Source organism: Hypanus sabinus, chromosome 11 (assembly GCF_030144855.1).
Source record: "Hypanus sabinus isolate sHypSab1 chromosome 11, sHypSab1.hap1, whole genome shotgun sequence".
Lineage (NCBI taxonomy): Eukaryota > Metazoa > Chordata > Chondrichthyes > Myliobatiformes > Dasyatidae > Hypanus > Hypanus sabinus.
This window is the reverse complement of record NC_082716.1, coordinates 4,758,172-4,780,192: the sequence shown is the minus strand read 5'-3', so window position 1 is coordinate 4,780,192 and position 22,021 is coordinate 4,758,172. Positions and strand designations below refer to the sequence as shown.

Sequence of the window (22,021 nt, the reverse complement as noted above, 5' to 3'; positions counted from 1 at the left end):
ACACTTCTTGCTACCTCAGTAAAGCGGCCAGCATAATCAGTGACTCCACCCACACCAGACATTCTCTCTTCTTCCCCAGAAGATACAAAAGCCCAAAACCATGTACCACCAGCCTCAAGGCCAGCTTCTACCCACTGTTATCAGACTATTGAATGGTTCCGAGGATGATAAAGTGGACTGTTGGGCTCATCATTATGATCAGACTTTATGGTCAGCCTGCACTGCACTTTCTCTGTAACTGTAATATTTTATTTGCCATTCTGTTATTGTTTAAGATAGCATGGTCCACATGGTGGGGATCTTTGGCAATCAGAACTGAACACAATACTTGGTGTGGTCAAACTAGGCTTTTGTAGAGTTGCAACATTTTCCCTTGACTAATGAAGACCAACACACCATACATCCTCTTAACCACCTTGTTGTGCAGGTAGGTTGAAGGGAAGTAATGGTGTAATCACTGGAGTCAAGAATGACATTCTCCTAAGGGGCTAACGGAGAATGCCTTTGTGGGGGGACTGATGCATGGGCAGCCACCACATGGTCTTTGACAGACCGGGCTCAGGGTCCAGCAGAATGGAATGCAAGATGACCGAGGACCCTCCCCTGCTGTTCTGATGTGTCATCATCTTCCCCCAGTTCCACCACTGAGGCCTGGGTTGGATCGCTCTTCATCTGGAATCTCCCCTTTGACCTTACCACCATGGGTGACCCCACCACCTGTATTGCTCCTGGGATCTTAAGAACTCGCAAGCCTCTCCACCACGACAAGGTGACGATCCTCAGACAAGGGTCAAGTAACTGTTCTTGAATCTAGTGATGTTGGACTCCCGCCTGTTGGCAGCTTCAAGATCATCATCTCATGTTCTAATGATAATCAGCTGCTGCAAATTTATTGTATCATTGTTATTTTATTTTGTATTTGCAGCTTGTTGTCTTTTGCACACTGGTTGTTGTCCGTCCAGTTGGGTGCGGTCTTTCATTGATTCTACTGACAGATTTGTACTTTGATAATGAATTTACTTTGAACTTTGAACATTGAAGAACATTTTCTATTGTTCTATTTCCCTTTCCATAGGCCAGCTCTGAACTTGGGACGTTATTAAAAGTGCCACAGAATTAAATGTTGTATGTGCCAATAGTGAAAAAAGAGGGTCATTATTTGAGGAAGTTCAGAACAAGGAACAGAAATCTAGTTACTTGATTTATTCAATGATGATGACAGTGACAGACAGTGGGTAATCAACACTACCCAACACATCACGGGCACCAGCCTACCCACCATCTAAGTACGTATACACAGAAAGGTGCTGGAAAAGGGCCAGTAACATTGTGAAGGATCCTGTCCACCCACCCTGCTCATGGACTTCGTCCCTCTCCCATCAGGAGACTTATGTAGTGTCCTATGTAGCATTCACATCAGGACCACCAGACAATGAGGCTGATCAACATCTCCACCCCTAACCCCGACCACAACTACTTTTATCATTTCCAGTCAGAGTCACCTTGTATACAGACACTCCTGCGCCTAGCATCACTTTGTGGACATACAATCAAACTCTGTATATAAACTATCTTATGTATTTAATTGTGTTCTTTATCTTTTTGTGTTTTTTGATGCTGCATTGGATCAGGAATAACAATTATTTCCTTCTCATTTACACTCGTGTACATTAAACAATCATGAATCTTGAACTAGTTCTGGTTGTCTCATTCTGGGAAAGGTGTGATTGTGCAGGAGAGAGTGCGGAGGAGTCTCACCAGGAAGTTGGAGGACCTTAGTTACAGGAAGAGATTGGAGAGACTGGGCTTGCTTTCCCTGCAGCGTAGGAGACTGAGGGGACCTGATAAAGGGGCTTAGATGAGGGGTGAATGAGGTGTACATGGAGGGTTAGCACCTCTGGTCCATTCTGGGACAGCTCAGTCACTTTTGGTTCCCACCGGGCACTCAGCTCTCGTCTGTGGCTCCATGTTTGCTTGTGACAGTGGCCACACTCTGGTACACTGCTTCGACAGCTGGGCTAAACCAGGTGAGGGTAGCTGGCGTGTCTCATACCCTCATGAGATAGGGACATGCCTGGTCTAAGTTGCAAACTCATCTCCAGCAGACTGGGCCGGTGATATCTACATTGCGATCAAACAGCCAGGAATGTGGTTCCACAACACTCTGTGGAGAGCCAAGGGCATGACAAGGCATACAAGACCATAAGACAGAGGAGCAGAATTAGGCCATTCAGCCCATCGTCTGCTCCAACATTCCATCATGGTTGATCCTGGACCCATTCAACAAACACTTGTACTACTAGGTCCCTTTGTTCCTTTTTGCACTACTTATTTAATTTTTGCTCATTGTGGCCAAAATTCAGCATCAGAAATTTGCAAAGAAATATCTAAACAGGCCTGATGCATTTTGGAAACAAGTGCTGTGGACTGATGAAGTTAAAATAGAACTTTTTGGCCACAATGAGCAAAGGATTGTTTTGGAGAAAAAAAGGTGCAGAATTTCATGAGAAGAGCACCTCTCCAACTGTTCAGCACAGCGGTGGATCGATCATGCTTTGGGCTTGTGTTGCAGCCACTGCACAGGGAACATTTCACTGCTAGAGGGAAGAATGAATTCAACTAAATACCAGCAAATTCTGGAAGCAAACATTATACCGTCTGTAAAAAAAGAGCTGAAGATGAAAAGAGGATGGCTTCGACAAAAGGATAATGATTCTTAACACACCTCAAAATCCACAATGGACTACCTCAAGAGGCGCAAGCTGAAGGTTTTGCCATGGCCGTCACAGTCCCCCCCCCCCACCAAACATCTTCAAAAATCTGTGGATAGAGCTCAAAAGAGCAGTGCATGCAAGACAGCCCAAGAATCTGACAGAACTAGAAGCCTTTTGTAAGGAAGAATGGGTGAAAATCCCCCAAACAACAATTGAAAGACTCTTAGCTGGCTACAGAAAGTGTTTACAAGCTGTGATACTTGTCAAAGTGGGTGTTACTAAGTACTGACCATGCAGGGTGCCCAAACTTTTGCTTCGGGCCTTTTTCCTTTTTTGTTATTTTGAAACTGTAAAAGATGGAAATAAAAAAGTAATCTTGCTTAAAATATTAAAGAAATGTGTAATCTTAACTTTATGCCTTTTTAAATCAGGTCATCTTTTACTCGCTTAGCTATTCACAGTATCAGAAATTTTGACCAGGGTGTGCCCAAACTTTTCCATGCCACTCTATGTCTTACTGTAATTTGTAATTTCTATAATGTATGGCTCTGTCCTGCTGCCACAAAACAACACATTTCACAACATACTGTATGCCCGTGATATTAAACCCGATTCAGATTCCGAAATTTGTTCTGGGAGAATGGACCATGGAATAACAGGAGGAAGGGGGGAATGGAACCAGGGTAAGAGTGTATGGGTGGCGGGCAGATAGAAAAATAGCAAACAAAACTATAAATTACAACAAGGAGTATTTATTTACTGACATACAGCACGGAATGGGCCCTTTGAGCCACGCCTTCCATCAATCCACCGATTTAATCTGAGCCTAATCACAGGATAATTTACAATGACCAGTTATCCTACCAACTGATATAACTTTGGACTGTGGGAGGGAACCAGAGCACCTGGAAGAAACCCACGCAGGCATAGGGAGAACCTGCAAACCCCTTACAGGCAGAGGCAGGAATTGAACCCGGATCAAGTGTACTGTGCTAGCCACCGTGCTGTCCCAAATAGACAAGTTAAATTGACTAAGTAGTGCAAAAAGAGAGCAAAAAAGTGGTGAGGTGGTGTTCATGTGCTCAATGTTCACTCAGAAATCCAGTGGCAGAGGGGAAGAAGCTGTTCCTGAAACATTGAGTGTGGGTCTTCACGTCCTTCCTGATCCTGGGTAATGCGGGTCCTTACTGACATATGCCGCCTCATTGCCTTATAAAGATTTTGGAGAGCTGGCTGAGGTTACGACTCTTTGCATCTTTTTCCAGTCCTGCGCAGTAGCCTCCCCCCCACCCCCACACCAGGTGGTGAGGAAACCAGGTAGAATGTTCTCCGCGGTATACCCCTAGAAATTCCTCAGAGTTTTTGGGTGTCATACATAGTATAAGTCATGGTTAGTACAAAGAAAAACACAATTTAATGCAGTTCTGATATTGATTTTTATTTATTCAGCATGAAGCAGGGGTGATCAGTGAAAACTGCGTCAAGAAATCTTTTGGCAAAAAAGGGAACAAGGAGGCATCCTGTAACCAAGCTGAAAGCAATGACATCGTTGGCACAGACACCGTGCAAAGGGCTACACTAACATAATACAAGTACACTGGAGTGCAGACAAACTTGATAGCAGAAGGAACTGGGAACACTTCACAACTCAGCTCCATAATTTCACAGTGTGTGCCTCTAATGGAATGGTCAAGTGTGGCGAAATCTTGTCATGTGCCTTATTAATGTGGAAGTGGTACAAAGCCAAGGGAGATGCCCACAGTTGTCCGTGGCTAATACAACGGGCATCATTTTAAGGTGGATGTCAGAGGTAGGTTTTTTCCACACAGAGAATGGTGGGTGTGTGGAACACCCTGCCAGGGGTGGTGGTAGAGGCAGATGGATTATGGACTCTTAACAGACTCTTAGATAGGCACATGGATGACAGAAAAATGGAGGGCTATGTCGGAGGGACGGGTTAGACTGATGTTAGAGCAGGTTAAAAGGCTGGCATAACATTATGGGCCAAAGGGCCTGTACTGTGCTGTAACTCTATGTTCTATAGAGTCATAGAGGAGTACAGCACAGAAACAAGCCCTTCAACCCAGCTAGACCACGCCGAACTGTTATTCTGCCTAGTCCCATCGACCCACTCATGGACCATAGCCTTCCATACCCCTCCCATCAACGTACCCTTAAATTTTGAAATTAATCCGTCACTTCTACTGGCAGCTCATTCCACACTCTCACTACCCTCTGGGTGAAGAAGCTCCCCCTCATGTTCCTCTTCAACTTTTCACCTTTCACCCTTAACCCATGACCTCTAGTTCTAGTCTTACTCAAGCTCAGAGGAAAATGCTTGCTTGCCTTAACTATCTATACCCTCATAATTTTACATGTTTTCTGTTCTAGAACTTACTGTATGAAATCAAAACACAAAATAATCAACTGCAGTATTTAAACTAAATCTATATTAATTATTTTGTATATAATTTAATTCACCTTGTTATATATATTGTATAGTATATACTTTAACCATTGTTCATTCAGAGAAAGGTTCTAAGTGGTTTCAATCACAAGGTGGCGGTAAAGAGCCACTTGATTGCAGTAGAAAGCGGGAGACGAGAGGAAAGGGCAGTGTGATCCAGATGGGCTCTGTTAATCTATCATCACATTATTGCCAAACTAAAAGTAATGCCCCCTTTTTTCTTGTAAAATTGCTTCATTGTGCTTATCAAGCCCCTTTACTGAGGAGAATGGAACAGCAGGTGAGCCCCCCATCAACTTTGGCCAGTTCAGAGTTGCTGACTGGAATCAGCAGATAATCCTTCAGTTTCTCGAACACCTGCAGGAGAGAGAGGATATGATTTAAAGAACTGTTTTTATGTGCGGTGGGGACACAGGAAATAGCAGAAGCTGTACGCTGGAGCAACACCCACCTTGCTGATGGAACCCCCTGTGCCTATCCAAACTTCCCTTAAACACTCCGATTGAAAACACATCTACCTCCCCTCCACTCCCCTCCCATCCCTGTACCTATCCAAACATCCCTTAAATGTTGAAATCAAACCCACATCCACCACTTCCACTGGCAGCTCATTCCACACTCTCACCACCCTCTCAGTGAAAAAGTTTCCCTTCATGTTCCCTTTAAATATTTCACCTTTCACTCTTAACCTATGACTTCTAGTTCCAGTCTCACCCAATATTAGTGGAAAAAGCCGGCTTGCATTTACCCTGTCTATACCCCTCATTATTTTGAATATGTCTATTAAATCTCCCCTCAATCATCTACATTCCAGGTGATAAAGTCCTAATTCATCTTTCCCTCTAACTCAGATCCTCAAGTTCCAGCAAGATCCTTGTAAACTTTTTCTGCTTATTAATTCTTAATATCTATTTATATTATTTTTTCTTCTTTTTGTATTTGCACAGTTTGTTGTCTTCTGCACTCTTGAACACCCTAGCTGGGCGATTGTTCATTCATTCTGTTATGGTTATTATTCTATAGATTTATCGAGTTTGCCCAGAAGAAAATGAATCTCAGGGTTGTATACAATGACATACACGTACTTTAATAATAAATTCGCTTTGTTCTTTTGAACTTTGATAATTTCTCTGTGGTTACTGATTAACTTTATAAAACAAATCACAGGTTGTGTACGATGACATACATGTACTTTGATAATAAATTCACTTTGAACTTTTGGACTTTGATAATTTCTCTGTGATTACTGTTTAACTTTATAAGATGTTGAATTTCTAGGCTTTAACGCCCTTGAAAGGAGCATATGGTCACCAATCAAATTTCAGTCCCCGCCACCGTCTGTAAGGTGTTTGGAGTTTCCTCCAGAAAGACTCTCGGGTTAGGGTTAGTGAGTGGGGGGCATTCTGTGTGCACCAGCAGCACTTGCAGACTGCCCCAGCACATTGACTGTTGGTCATTGACGCAAGCGATGCATTTCACTGCATGTTCTGATGGACCTGTGACAAATAAAGCTAATCTTTAAAACTAGTGTATTTAAGGAGGTGGTGAACCATCTTCTTGAACCTCTACATGCGGCCTCTGTGCTCTATAAACTTCAGTCTTGTTTCCTACTCTGTTGCATTGTCCCTTGATGCTGGTGTCTCAGCACTAAATTCCATTGCATAAGACCACAAGAACCTACAGAAGATAGTGAAAACCACTGAGAGGAGCACTGGGGTCTCCCTCCCCCCCCCCCCTTTTTGGAACACTTACAGGGAGCATTGTATACAAAGGGCCTAAAGAGATTGTCGGGGATCTACCACCCATCCCACAATCTCTCTGACTCACTCCCGTCAGGAAGGAGATACTGGAGCATCAGGACTAGGACTGTCAGACTGGGTAACAGCTTCTTCCCTCAGGCCGTGAGACTGATGAATGCCCTGTCACCACTGAGGTCTCGTCACTAGGGCAGTGGTTTACTGTTTACCTGTGATGTACAACGCATGCAATTTGAGTTATATTCTATAAACTTACTTGTGGTAATATTTTGTTTCATGATAAATGTTTTGTGAGTGCACCGTGGTCTGGAGGAAATGTTACGTTTGCTCGTACAGTCAGGAAGCTTTGTTAGCCTTTGGCATTTGGTCAGCTGCACGCGGACTGTTAGGAGCAGTTTTGGGCTCCTTATCTAAGAAAAGGTGTGTTGGCATTGGAGAGGGTCTAGAGAATGTTCATGAGAAGGAAAGGATAAACTATGTACTCGCCAGAGTTTAGAAGAATGAGGGGAATCTCCTTGAAACCTATCAAATATTGAAAGGCTGAGACAGAGTGGCTGTGGAGAGGATGTTTCCTATACTAAGGGGACGTCCACTTGAATGGAGATGAGGAGGAATTTCTTTAGCCGGAGGGTACTGAATCTGTGGAATTCATTGCCAAGGACAGTTGTGGAGGCCAAGTCATTGGGTAGATATAAAGTGGAGGTTGATAGGTTCTTGATTAGTTAGGACATCAAATGTTATGGGGAGAAGACTGGAGAATGGGGTTGAGAGGTATAATGAATCAGCCGTGATTGCATTGCGGAGCAGATTCGATGGACCGAATGGCCTAATTCTGCTTATAATCTTACCTTTGCACTCTCGGGGTGTTCCTCGGCACTGCGGTGCAGAAGGACGTGGCCGTGCTGCGGGGTGTTGAGATAGACACAGTTTGCAGCTTCATCGTCAGGCAGAGTGAGCTTGTCGTAGCGATGTTCACTCATCTCTTGCATGTTCTGTGGAGAAAAGCAAGTTCTATCAATCTGCTTCATCTCACAGATGCAAACTGCTCCCTGTCGGGGTCTGATCAAGGCACCATCAGGCTCCTGGACCAGTGTGGATAACTTCATTCACCTTCACTCTGAACCGACTCCACAACCTATGGACTCACTTTCAAGACTCTACAACTTGTTCTCAGACCAAGGCACAGTCACTCAACCATTTAAATAATTCAGGCAGATCATAGATGACCAATCAATACAGCTACCAAAGATGCAATAGGCTCCATTTGCTGATGCAGAAAACTGGGTAATAATGCTATGAACATAGATTGTAAATGGTCCTGTGATGAAGCTAGGGTTAAACCTCTGGGTTGCAGGTGGTGTGGCTTGTTGGGCAGGAAGGGCCTGTTTCAGATTGCATCTTTAAATAAATACATTTATTTGCCATGCTGGAGTAGCGGTTGGCGCGACACTATAAGCAGCTCTGGCATCAGAATTCTGACATCATCTGCAAGGGTTTCTATATGTTCACCCCATAGAGTGCGTGGGTTTCCTCCTGGTGTTCTGGTTTCCTCCCATAGTTCAATCAGACTGGTTACTAGGTCATTGTAAGTTGTCCCGTGATGAGGTTAGGGTTAAATCAGGGTTGTCGGGGTTGCTGGGTGATGCAACTGGAAAGGCTGATTCTGCACAGCATCTCTAACCCTAAATAAGTAAATAAAAATAAATAAGTAAACAAACACGGAACAGTAGAAGACACTACAGGCCCTTTGGCCCACTCGGGCTTAAGATATCACAAGCAGTTGCTTTTTGAGGGAGCGAGTGTGAGATTTATAAAGTGGGGGCACGTTTCTGAGGTTTTTGTTGGGTTTGAGATTTTACAATTTATAGGGCACTGGAAAAAGACCCATAAAATGAAGCAAGGTTTAAGCAGAATGGCCATTGTTGGAGTGGACAGGGTCAGAGTGGAGGGTTTGAGACTTCTGCGAGAAGGGGCAAAGCCTATGTTAAGTTTCCTTTTTTCTTTGCGGGTCGAAGCCCCTGTACTGTGCTGTATTGCTTTATGTTCTATGATGTTGTGCTGACCTTTTAACCTACACCAAGATTAATCTAACCTTCCCCTCTTACATAGCTCTGCAGTTTTTCTATCATCCATGTGCCAATGTAAGAGTGTTTTACATGTCCCTAAAGTATCTCCACCAGCCCTGGCAGTGCATTCCACACACCCATAACTCTCTCTCTAAAATATCTACCTCTGACATTCTCCCTATAATTTTCTCCAATCTCCTTAAAATTATGACCCTGTGGCGACCCATTTCCTGGCACATCCGAACCGGCTCACAATTAGATAGCCTATGGGGGTTTGCGAGCACAGGGTTTTGGAGCCTCTGCACCACGGGGGGCAGGTTGAGGGAGGCTTAAAAGTGAGGCTGAGGATTTCGAATAAAGTTTTTCCTTCGACTGCAGTTACCGACTCCGTGTCGTAATTTTAGCGCTGCGTGTAGCACACCGCTACAATTGGTGACCCCGACGGTCCAAACGATTTTTGGACCAGAAATGACCGACGCCGCCTCTGTTCATGCGGTTTCATTGAAACTGCCGGGTTTCTGGACACAGCGACCGAACCTATGGTTCCAGCAAGCTGAAGCCCAATTCCACGTTCGCCAGATCACCTCAGAAGACACCCGCTACTACTACGTGGTGAGCTCCCTCAACCAGGACACAGCGGCCCAGGTCGCGGAGTTCGTACAGTCGCCCCCAGCAGACGGCAAGTACACGGAATTCAAAGCCCTGCTCCTCAGGACTTTTGGACTCTCACGGCGCGAGCGGGCTGCCCGTTTACTGCACCTGGATGGCTTGGGCGACAGATCTCCTTCGGCTTTAATGAATAAGATGTTGTCTCTGGCCGACGGACACACACCCTGCCTCATGTTTGAGCAGGCATTCCTGGAGCAGCTGCCCGAGGACATACGCCTGCTGCTGTCCGACGCGGATTTCAGTGACCCCCGGAAGGTGGCAGCCCGGGCGGACTTGCTGTGGAACGCCAAAAAGGTGAGCAGGGCGTCCATCGCACAGATCTCCCAGCCACGCTCCCAGCAGCAAACCAGTCCAGGCCCGGCCGCAGAGCCCGCCAACCCCCGGCCCAATGAACACTGGTGCTTCTACCACCAGCGGTGGGGCGCAGAAGCCTGCCGTTGTCGCCCGCCCTGCAAGTTCCTGGGAAACGCCAGGGCCAGCCGCCGCTGATGGCTACGGCGGCTGGCCATCGGGATAGCCTCCTGTATGTGTGGGATAGAAGGTCGGGACGCTGGTTTTTGGTCGATACTGGGGCTGAGATCAGTGTTTTACCTCCGACGAGTTACGACACCCGCAGCAGGGCACCGGGTACCCCCCTGAGGGCCGTGAAAGGCAGCACAGTAAGGACCTATGGCACCCGTCAGGTGCAGCTACAGTTCGGCTCCAGCCAGTTCACGTGGGACTTCACACTGGCCGCCGTAGCCCAACCGCTTCTGGGTGCGGATTTTTTGCGGGCTCACAGCCTACTGGTCGACCTGCCCAGGAAGAGACTGGTACACGCCGAGACCTTTCAGACGTTCTCCCTGGGTGCAGCCCAGTTGCCAGCCCCTCACCTCGGCTCCATCACGCTGTCCGACAATGACTTCACCAGGGTCCTGGCGGATTTCCCATCGGTTCTGGCACCGCAGTTCACGGCAGCCATGCCCCGACACGGCGTACAGCACCACATCCCGACACAGGGAACACCCCTCCACGCCCGCGCTCGGCGGCTTCCCCCGGACAAGCTCGACTGGCGAAGGAGGAGTTCCAGAGGATGGAGGAATTGGGGATCATCCGGCGGTCCGACACCCCATGGGCCTCCCCCCTTGCACATGGTGCCCAAAGCGACGGGAGGCTGGAGACCGTGCGGCGACTACCACAGGCTGAACGAGGCTACCACACCGGACCGCTACCCTGTGCCGCACATTCAGGACTTTGCAGCAAACCTGCACGGTGCACGGATCTTCTCCAAGGTAGACCTCGTCCGAGGGTACCATCAAATCCCGATGCATCCTGACGACGTCCCCAAAACGGCTCTCATCACCCCGTTTGGCCTTTTCGAGTTCCTCCACATGCCGTTCGGCCTGAAGAATGCCGCACAGACGTTCCAGCGGTTAATGGACGCGGTGGGACGGGACCTGGACTTCGCGTTCATCTATTTGGATGACATCCTCATAGCCAGCAGCAGTCAGGAGCATCTGTCCCACCTCCGTCAACTCTGCGCCCAACTGAGTGAGTACGGTCTTACAATCAACCCTGCCAAATGCCAGTTCGGACTCGATACCATTGACTTCCTGGGCCACAGGATTACTAAAGACGGGGCAACCCCTCTGCCCGCTAAGGTAGATGCGGTCCGCCACTTTCCCCAACCCACCATGATCAAAGGCCTTCAGGAATTCGTAGGTATGGTCAATTTCTACCGCCGCTTCCTCCCTTCAGCTGCCCGGATCATGCGCCCCCTGTTCGCCCTGATGTCGGGTCCGAGCAAGGACATTACCTGGGACGAGGAGTCCGCCGCCACTTTCGTTCAAACGAAGGAAGCTTTGGCGAACACCGCAATGCTAGTACATCCCAGAATGGACGCCCCTACCGCCCTCACAGTGGACGCATCTAACACGGCAGTCGGTGGGGTGCTGGAGCAGCTCATCGCAGGTCGCTGGCAACCCCTGGCGTTTTTCAGCAAACACCTGCGGCCACCTGAGCTTAAGTACAGTGCTTTTGACCGGGAACTGTTGGCGCTCTACCTGGCAATCCGGCATTTCAGGTACTTCCTAGAAGGTCGGCCCTTCACCGCGTTCACGGACCACAAACCGCTTACCTTTGCGTTTACGAAAGCGTCCGACCCCTGGTCGTCCCGCCAGCAACGCCACCTGTCCTACATCTCTGAATACACGACGGATGTCCGGCACGTCTCGGGTAAGGACAATGTCGTGGCGGATGCGCTCTCTCGCCCTACCGTTCATGCCCTTTCCCAAGGGGTAGACTTTGAGGCACTGGCAGAGGCACAGCAGGCGGACGAGGAGATTCCGAGTTACAGAACCGCAGTCTCTGGTTTGCAGCTCCAGGACCTCCCGTGGGCCCGGGTGAGAGGACCCTACTCTGTGACGTCGCCACCGGCCAGCCCCGTCCCGTCGTCCCGACAGCATGGCGGCGCTGTGTTTTCGACTCCATTCATAACTTGGCGCATCCCTCCATCCGGACAACTGTCCGGATGGTTTCCAGCAGGTTCGTTTGGCATGGACTCCGCAAACAGGTCAGTGAATGGGCCAAAACGTGCATGCACTGCCAGACGGCCAAGGTGCAGCGGCACACCAAAGCCCCACCGCAGCAGTTCCATCCCGCCCACCGGCGTTTCGACCACGTTCATGTGGATATCGTGGGCCCCCTGCCAGTGTCGCGAGGAGCGCGGCACCTCCTGACTATCGTGGACCGGTTCACAAGATGGCCAGAGGCGGTCCCGCTCACCGACACCACCTCCGAATCTTGCGCCCGAGCCCTGATCGCCACCTGGGTATCTCGCTTTGGTGTACCGGCCCACATTACCTCCGACAGAGGCGCCCAGTTCACCTCCAGCCTGTGGTCAGCTATGGCCAGCCTTTTGGGGACTCAGCTGCACCACACCACTGCCTACCACCCACAGTCGAACGGGCTAGTGGAGCGTTTCCACCGTCACCTGAAGTCGGCCCTCATGGCCCGCCTGCGAGGAGCCAACTGGGCAGACGAGCTTCCCTGGGTCCTACTCGGCATCCGCACAGCGCCCAAGGACGACCTGCACGCCTCGTCGGCCGAGTTGGTATACGGCGCGCCCCTGGTCGTCCCCAGGGAGTTCCTACCAGCCCCACGGGGGCAAGAGGAAGATCCCGCAGCAGTCCTGGGCAGACTACGCGAGAAGCTCGGTAACCTGGCCCCCATACCCACTTCACAGCATGGGCGGCACCTGACCTGCGTACCCAAAGACCTACAGAATTGCAAGTTTGTGTTTGTACGAAGGGGCGGGCATCGGCCACCGCTGCAGCGGCCATAAGAGGGGCCGTTTATGGTGCTCCGGAACAACGGGTCCACGTTCGTGCTGGACGTTGGGGGGAAAGAGGAGGTTTTCACGGTGGACCGCCTCAAACCGGCCCATGTGGACCTGGCGCAACCGGCCGAGTTTCCGGCACCTCGGCGCAGAGGCCGACCTCCCAAGCAGGTTCTGGCCCAGACTGTGGACATTGGGGGGTGTATCGCCGGTTCTGGGGGGGGTTATGTGGCGACCCATTTCCTGGCACATCCGAACCGGCTCACAATTAGATAGCCTACGGGGGTTTGCGAGCACAGAGCTTTGGAGCCTCTGCGCCATGGGGGGCAGGTTGAGGGAGGCTTAAAAGTGAGGCTGAGGATTTCGAATAAAGTTTTTCCTTCGACTGCAGTTACCGACTCCGTGTCGTAATTTTAGCGCTGCGTGTAGCACACCGCTACAACCCACAAATTAGCTACATCCTGGCTGGGAAAATTACCTCGACTGTCCACTCTATCTCTGCCTGATATCATAGTTTTTCCATCATCATTGAAATGTCGTATGATGTGGCAATCGTGCCCGTGATCTTTCTTGGTAAATTTTTCTACAGAAGTAGCTTGCCATTGACTTCTTCTGGGCAGTGATTTTACAAGATGGGTGATCCTAGCCATTATCAATACTCTTCAGAGACTGTCTAGGGTGACAGTGGTCACATAGCCAGGACTTGTGATATACATCAGCTGCTCATACGGCCATCCACCTCCCACTCCCGTGGCTTCACATGATCCTGATTGGGGGGCTAAGCAGATGCCTAAGGGTGACCTGCAGGCTAGCGGAGGGAAGGAGTGCCTTACACCTTCTGTGGAGAGACATATTTCCACCGCACCAGCCAAGAGAGGTATACATGATGACAGAGGTACAGAATATCATCTTGTACACCTCTATCATTTCACCTCCCACGCAACACACACAAAATGCTGGAGGAACTCAGCAGGTCAGGCAGCGTCTATGGGCAAGAGTAAGCAGTCAACATTATGGGCTGACACCCTTCATCAGGACTCTTCTCCAGAGATACTGCCTGACCTGTTTTGTTTCTCCAGCATTTTGCCTGGTCTGCTTTGGATTTCCAGCAACTGCAGATTTTCTCATGTTTGTGATTTACTAAATCACCTCTCATCCTCCTTCACTCCAGAGAGAAAAGCTCTAGCTAGCTCAGCCTATCCTCATAAGACATGCTCTCTAGGCACCATCCTGGTAAATCTCCTCTGCACCCTCTCTAAAGCAGGGGTTCCTAACCTTTTATATGCCATGGATCCCAACCATTAGCCAAGGCATCTATGGCCCCCAGGTTGGGAACCCTTATTCTAAAGCTTCCACTATAATGAGGTGACCAGAACTGAACACACTGTGGTCTAAACAGGGTTTTATAGAGCTACAACATTATCTCGTGGACAGATCGGTGATTCTGGCCTATGTACCTTCATTGGATGGAGAATGGAATATAATGGTTGGGAGATTATGGTACAACTGTATAACGGAACAGCGTTAGCCACAGCTGGAATACTGTGCACAGTGGTGGTTGTTACTCTGTGAGTAAGGACAGGACTGCATTGGAGAGGGTGAAGAGGAGATTCACCAGACTGCTAAGGAGTCCTACAATGACGCAGCACAGAAACAAATGCTTCGGCCCATCACGTCCATGCTGAGTTGTTTGCCCATCTATGTACTATCCCACTTGACTGCAATACCTGCGTATTCATTCCTGCCTTCCCTGTTGACTGGGACAGAAAGTTCAGTTCTGAGCAAGTCAGCACAGTCTGAGCAGGAGCAGACCCTTTGGCCCTAGATTATGTGGTTGACTTGAAAATCTCTCTCTGGGTTACTAATCCGACCTCTAGGCTACTGATCTTAATCACCCTGCTGCGACTCCTTGCCGCACTTATTCTAATCTACTCTAAATTCAATCTAACCCTCTCCTTCTACATAACCCTCCATTTTTCTATCATCCATTTGCCTATCGACAAGTCCCTTGAACGTCCTCAGTACATCTGCCTCTACTAGCACCAACGCACGGTGTTCCACTCACCCACCAGTCTGTGTAGAAAAAGCTGCAGAATGTTGTAAACTCAGTCAGTAGTGTCTCCCCACCATCGAGGACATCGTCAAAAGGTGTTGACTCAAGAATGCGGCCATCATTAAAGACCCCCGTCATCCAGGACATGCCCCCTTCTCATTGCTGCCATCAGGGCAGAGGCAGAGTAACCTGAAGACACGCACTCAGTACTTCAGGAACAGCTTCTTTCCCTCCACCATCAAATTTCTGAACAAACTATGAATACATTAACACTACCACTCTTTTTGCAGTTTGGGGTGGAGATGCATCTCTACCAAAGGAGGCGTAAAGTGCTTCTTCCCTCCGCTAGCTTGTAGTTCACCTCAGGCAAGGAACAGTATCTGGTTACCCCCACTCCACCCCCCCCCCCACCCAATCAGGGTCACATGAAGCCGGTGGTGGACAATTGTGTGAGCAGCCGGTGCACATTGCAAGTGCTGGTTATGCAACCACTGACGGCAGGCAGACCATCTTTGAAAAGTATTGGTAATAAATCGGGTCACCCATCTTGTAACAGTCTCCAGAGTTTACAGAGAATGGTGTGAGAAACAAAACAAAAATCCAGTGAGCAGCAGTTTTGTGGATGAAAATGCCTTGTTAATGAGGGAGGTCAGAGGAGAACGGCCAGACTGGTTCAAGCTGACTGGAAGGTGACAGTAACTCAAATAACCACACGTTACAACGGTGGTGTGCAGAGGAGCATCTCTGAATACACAACATGTTGAACCTTGAAGTGGGTGGGCTACAACAGCAGGAGGTCACAAACATACACTTCCTGGCCACTTTAGGAACAACAGTGTTTCTATTATGGAATAAAATTTATGGGAAAACTATACATAAACAAAGACTGACAAACAACCAAGTTCAAAAGAAGACAAATAGTGAAAATAATAAAATAAGTAAATAAACAACACTGAGAATGAGTTGTAGAGCTGCTGAAAGTGAGTTTATAGGTTGTGGGGTCAGTTCAGTGTTGAACAAAGGTCACCAAATACAATTCATTTTCCTGTGGGTATCCTCAGCAAATCTATAGAACCGTAACTATAACAGGATCAGTGAAAGATCAACCAGAGTGCAGAAGACAACAAACTGTGTAAATGCAAATATAAATAAATAGCAATAAATAACGAGAACATGAGATAATGAGGCAAAGAGTCCTTAAAGTGAAATCATTGGTTGTGGGAACATCTCAATGGATAGACGGAGTGTAGTCATCCCCTTTGTTCAAAAGCCTGATAGTTGAGGGGTGCAAGTTTGGAGGCTCTCGTACGTTTGACCTGATGGCAGCAGCAAGGAGAGAGCACGTCATGGGTGGTGGGGATCCCTGGTGATGGATACTGCTTTCCTACAACAATGTTTCATGTAGACATGCTCAATGGTTGGGAGGGCTTTAACCATGATGTATTGGGCCAATACGTATTGCAGGACTTTATACTCAAAGACACTGGCGTTTCCAGACCAGGTCGTGATGCAACCAGTCAATATACTCTCCACCACACATCTATCGAGGTTTGTCAAAGTACAAATGTAGCTCAATAGGGTAAATACAAGCAGGCTTTTTCCACTGAAGTTGGATGGGACCACAACCAGAGGTCAGGGGTTAAGGGTGAAAGGTGATATGTTTAAGGGGAACATGCGGGGAAACGTTTTCACTCAAAGGGTGATGAGAGTGTGGAATGAGCTCCAGTGGAAGTGGTGGGTGTGGGTTCGATGTCAACACTAGAGAAGGTTTGGGTAAGCACTTGAATGGGGTGGGGGCATCCAGGTGCAGGCCAATGGGACCAGGCAGCATAACATTTTGGCATGGACTAGATGGGCTGAGGGGCCTGTAGTGCTCTCTACATCTCTAAAAAATATTCTTATATTCCTGCTCAATATTGAGTTACATTTATAGTTTATCTTTAAAGTTGTAAACCTTTACTACATTGGAATGATAACAAACAACATTTGAAACCAGGGATAAGATGGAGTGATCGGGGCAGATGGACACCAGTCTCTCTCTTGGCACATGGCCACCAGAAAAACTTTGGGAGTCTTATCATATCTTATCCCAACGTATTTTTAAATTCAGTTGCCTTCAGTAGGTCTGTGATGTGGGTTTAAAACAAGCCAGACATAGCTTGGGGCAGAACGGTACAGTACGGTAGTGTCGCAGTTGGTGCTTCGCTTCACAGTGCCAGCATTCACTGATCAGGACTGTTCTCCCCGTGACCGCATGGGATTCCTCTGGGTACTCCGGATTACGCCCCCCCCCCCGCCCACATTCCAGAGATGTTCCGGTTGGGGTTAGTAAGCTGTAGCTTGCAATGTTGGAGCCAGAAGCATGAAGGTACCTGTGGGCTGATTTGATTTGATGAAAACAGTACATTTCACTGTACATGTAACAAACAAAGGGGATCGTTACATCATATCACGCCAGATTCCAGCATTTGCCATCTCCTCTTCAGCAGTCAATATTCCCTCAGTTAACCTGTGATTGTTATCAAGGGCTCAAAATGATTTGGAATTGGGCAAAACAACAAGCCAAAAGAGCAGAATTAGGCCATTCAGCCCAGCGAGTTTGCTCTGCCATTTCACCATGGCTGATTTATTACCCCTCTCAACCCCATGCTCCTGTCTTCTCCCCGTTACCTTCGATGCCCTGACTAATTAAGAAACTATCAACCTCAGCTTTTATTATACTCAATGACCAGGCCTCCACGGTCACTATAGCAATGAATTTCACAGATTCAGCACCCTCTACCTGCTCATCTCTGTTCTAAGGGGACGTCCTTCTGTTCTGAGGCTGAGCTCTCTGGTCCTAGACTCTCTCCTCTATAGGAAACATCCTCTCCATGTCCATTCTATCAAGGCCTTTCAAAAGTCGATAGGTTTCAATGAGATCCCCTCTCATTCTTCTAAACTCTAGTGAATACAGGCCCAGAACCATCAAATGCTCCTCATACATTAACCCTTACATTACCAGAATCATTCTTGTGAACCTCTTCTGGACCACCCCCCAATGCCAGCATATCCTTTCTTAGGTAAGTGGCCCAAAGCTGCCCGCAATGCTCTGCAGTCTGACCGATGCATTATCAAGTCTCAGCATGACATACTTGCTTTTATATTCTATGGGCTCCACAGCCATCAGTGGCAATGAACTCCAGAACCCTCTGGATAAAGAGATTCCTCCTCATCTCTGCTCTAAGGAATGTCCCTCTATTCTGAGGCTGTGTCCTCCGGTCCTAGACTCTCATGAACCTCTTCTGCATGTTCTTCAATGCCAGCACATCCTTTCTTAGGTCAGGGGCCCAAAACCGGTCGGCCTACTCCAAGACAGGCAGGGTGTCACACTGATATTACAGACCGAGTTCGGTGAGGGTCCTGTTACACCTACCGTGAGCACTTTCTGAGCCTGATCGCTGGAACCAATGGCGATGAGTCCTGGACCGGCCATCGTGCAGAAACTTTTCAGGTGTAGCGCCCCTTTGACAGAGACTTTGGAGACAGCGTAGTCCTACAGGAAGGAGCAGAAATCAACCTTAGTATCGACACCCGAGGGCAACAGTCTCCAAGCAGAGGCGGAGTTCTGGCTCTTTCTCACTTCCATGGTTCTCCTGTCACTGCTCAGTATCAATGGGTTTGTTGTTCTGTCTCTGGTAAACAGTCTCTCCTGCCACGGTGTTCTGTCCGAACATTCACTGTGATCTCAGCTGTGTGTGGGCGTGAGAGAGGGTGGGAGAGCGGGTGAAAGAGAGGGGGAAGGGGGAAGTGGAAGGGGAAAAGGGGGAAGGTGTGTGTAATTGTGCATGTGAGTATGTACATGGAGAGGTGTGTGACAGTGCATGTGAGTGTGTAAGAGATGTGGCAGTGTGAGAGTAAGTGTATGTGTAAGTGTGAGTGAGCATTTATATGTGTGTGTGAGTGACTGTGAGTGTAAGAGGGAACATGTGTGTGTGTGTGTGTGTGTGACTGATAGTATTAGTGTGTATATGTGCTTGTGTGAGAGACTGTGCAGGTGTGGGAGAGTGTGCCAGTGTGAGAACGTGCAAGTGCGAATGTGTGTATCTAAGAGAGTATGAGAGTGGGCGACGCGGGAGTGAAAGGGAGTGAGAGAGAGAGAATGTGTAGACGCCCATTCCAGGACACAAGGCAGACAACCGTCCCCTCTGTCCTACACCTGCTCCTCCCTCCCCAACCTGAGAAACACGGATTTGCACAAATTCCTGAATAGCTCTGGTATTTGCAGCTTCCTGTAACTGTAAACACCTCCTCGTCATCAACACAACCAACGTTTGTTTGATTAAGTCCTCCACCAGGCCTCATCTCTGTTCCAGAGAGAAATCCAAACAAAACATCACTTACCTTAAAAACATCGGCCAGAATCTCGGCACCACGCTGGTTGGTTCGATTTGAAAGGCCCACGAAGAACTCTTTCCCTATCACAATCAGAATCAGGCTCAATATCATTGGCACATTCACAAAATCTGTTGTTTTGCCACACAGCACATTGAAATATATAATAAAAACTGAAAATTACAGTAAGAATGTATAAAAATGAAAAATTAAATTAATAGGGATATTAAATTTAATAGGGATATTAGAAATTTGGTTCGGGAAAAGAGGGATGTCTACAATAGATATAAGCAGCATGGAGTAAAGGAATTGCTCAAGGAATATAAAGAATGTAAAAGGAATCTTAAGAAAGAGATTAGAAAAGCTAAAAGAAGATACGAGGTTGGTTTGGCAAATAAGGTGAAAGTAAATCTGAAAGGTTTCTACAGTTATATTAAAAGCAAGAGGATAGTGAGGGATAAAATTGGCCCCTTAGAGAATCAGAGTGGTCAGCTATGTGTGGAGCCGAGGGAGATGGGAGAGATTTTGAATGATTTTTTCTCTTCGGTATTCACTAAGGAGAAGGATATTGAATTGTGTAAGGTGTGGGAAACAAGTAAGGAAGTTATGGAATCTATGACAATTAAAGAGGTGGAAGTACTGGCGCTTTTAAGAAATTTAAAAGTGGATAAATCTCCAGGTCCTGACAGGATATTCCCCAGGACCTTGAGGGAAGTTTGTGTAGAAATAGCAGGAGCTCTGACGGAGATCTTTGAGATGTCATTAGAAACGGGGATTGTGCCGGAGGATTGGCGTATTGCTCATGTGGTTCCATTGTTTAAAAAGGGTTCTAGAAGTAAGCCTAGCAATTATAGACCTGACAGTTTGACATCGGTGGTGGGTAAATTAATGGAAAGTATTCTTAGAGATAGTATTAATAATTATCTGGATAGACAGGATCTGATTAGGAGTAGCCAGCATGGATTTGTGCGTGGAAGGTCATGTTTGACAAACCTTATTGAATTTTTTGAAGAAGTTACGAGGAATGTTGATGAGGGTAAGGCAGTGGATGTAGTCTATATGGACTTCAGCAAAGCCTTTGACAAAGTTCCACACGGAAGGTTAGTTAAGAAGGTTCAGTCGTTAGGTATTAATGCTGGAGTAATAAAATGGATTCAACAGTGGCTAGATGGGAGATGCCAGAGAGTAGTGGTGGATAATTGTTTATCGGGATGGAGGCCGGTGACTAGCGGGGTGCCTCAGGGATCTGCTTTGGGCCCAATGTTCTTTGTAATATACATAAATGATCTGGATGATGGGATGGTAAATTGGATTAGTAAGTATGCCGATGATACTAAGGTAGGAGGTGTTGTGGATAATGAGGTGGGTTTTCAAAGCTTGCAGGGAGATTTATGCTGGTTAGAAGAATGGGCTGAACATTGGCAGATGGAGTTTAATGCTGAGAAGTGTGAGGTTCTACATTTTGGCAGGAATAATCCAAATAGAACATACAGGGTAAATGGTAGGGCATTGAGGAATGCAGAGGAACAGAGAGATCTAGGAATAACAGTGCATAGTTCCCTGAAGGTGGAGTCTCATGTAGATAGGGTGGTGAAGAAGGCTTTTGGAACGCTGGCCTTTATAAATCAAAGCATTGAGTACAGAAGTTGGGATGTAATGTTAAAATTGTACAAGGCATTGGTAAGGCCAAATTTGGAATATTGTGTGCAGTTCTGGTCACCGAATTATAGGAAAGATATCAATAAATTAGAGAGAGTGCAGAGACGATTTACTAGGATGTTACCTGGGTTTCAGCACTTAAGTTACAGAGAAAGGTTGAACAAGTGAACAACTATTCATTGGAGCGTAGAAGGTTGAGGGCGGATTTGATTGAGGTATTTAAAATTTTGAGATGGATAGATAGAGTTGACGTGAATAGGCTGTTTCCATTGAGAGTAGGGGAGTTTCAAACGAGAGGACATGATTTGAGAGTTAGGGGGCAGAAGTTTAAGAGAAACACGAGGGGGTATTTCTTTACTCAGAGAGTGATAGCTGTGTGGAATGAGCTTCCTGTAGAAGTAGTAGAGGCCCGTTCAGTTGTGTCATTTAAGGTAAAATTGGATAGGTATATGGACAGGAAAGGAGTGGAGGGTTATGGGCTGAGTGCGGGTAGGTGGGACTAGGTGAGATTAAGAGCTCGGCACGGACTAGGAGGGCCGAGATGGCCTGTTTCCATGCTGTGATTGTTACATGTTATATGGTTATAAGTGCAAAGAGAGAGCAAAAAGGAATGGTGATGCAGTGTTCATGGTTCACTGTCCATTCACAAATCTGATGGTGGAGGGGAAGAAGCTGTTCCTGAAATGCTGAATGTGAGTCTTCGTACTCCTGCATCTCCTTCCTGATGGTAGCAATGAGAAGAGAGCATGGCCTGGATGATGGGGGTCCTTAATGATGGGGGCTGTCTATTTGAGGCATTGCCAAGGACTAAAATTATTGCTTTTTGAAGGTATCATCAATACTTGGTCTACAGCAGTGGTTCCCAACGTGGGGCATATGCCCCACAGGGGGGTAATTTGATTTTTAAGGGGGGGACAATTCGTGAATGAGTTATTAACAGTGACTT

The 22,021-nt window shown here is 47.4% G+C and overlaps 1 protein-coding gene across 4 annotated transcripts in view; it reads right to left on the bottom strand.

Annotated features, from left to right (window-relative positions):
* Positions 1-4,136: 4,136 nt before the first annotated feature.
* Positions 4,137-22,021, bottom strand: part of ddah1 (dimethylarginine dimethylaminohydrolase 1) — a 121,580-nt gene continuing 103,695 nt past the window's right edge. For all 4 annotated transcript variants that reach the window (XM_059983711.1, XM_059983713.1, XM_059983709.1 and 1 more), the window contains exons 3-6: positions 19,426-19,499; positions 18,458-18,577; positions 7,787-7,930; positions 4,137-5,538 (exon numbers count right to left, since the gene is read on the bottom strand). In XM_059983711.1, the coding sequence (XP_059839694.1) occupies positions 5,428-5,538; positions 7,787-7,930; positions 18,458-18,577; positions 19,426-19,499 (449 nt within the window). In that variant the 3' untranslated portion in view covers positions 4,137-5,427. The remainder of the gene's footprint in view (positions 5,539-7,786; positions 7,931-18,457; positions 18,578-19,425; positions 19,500-22,021) is intronic.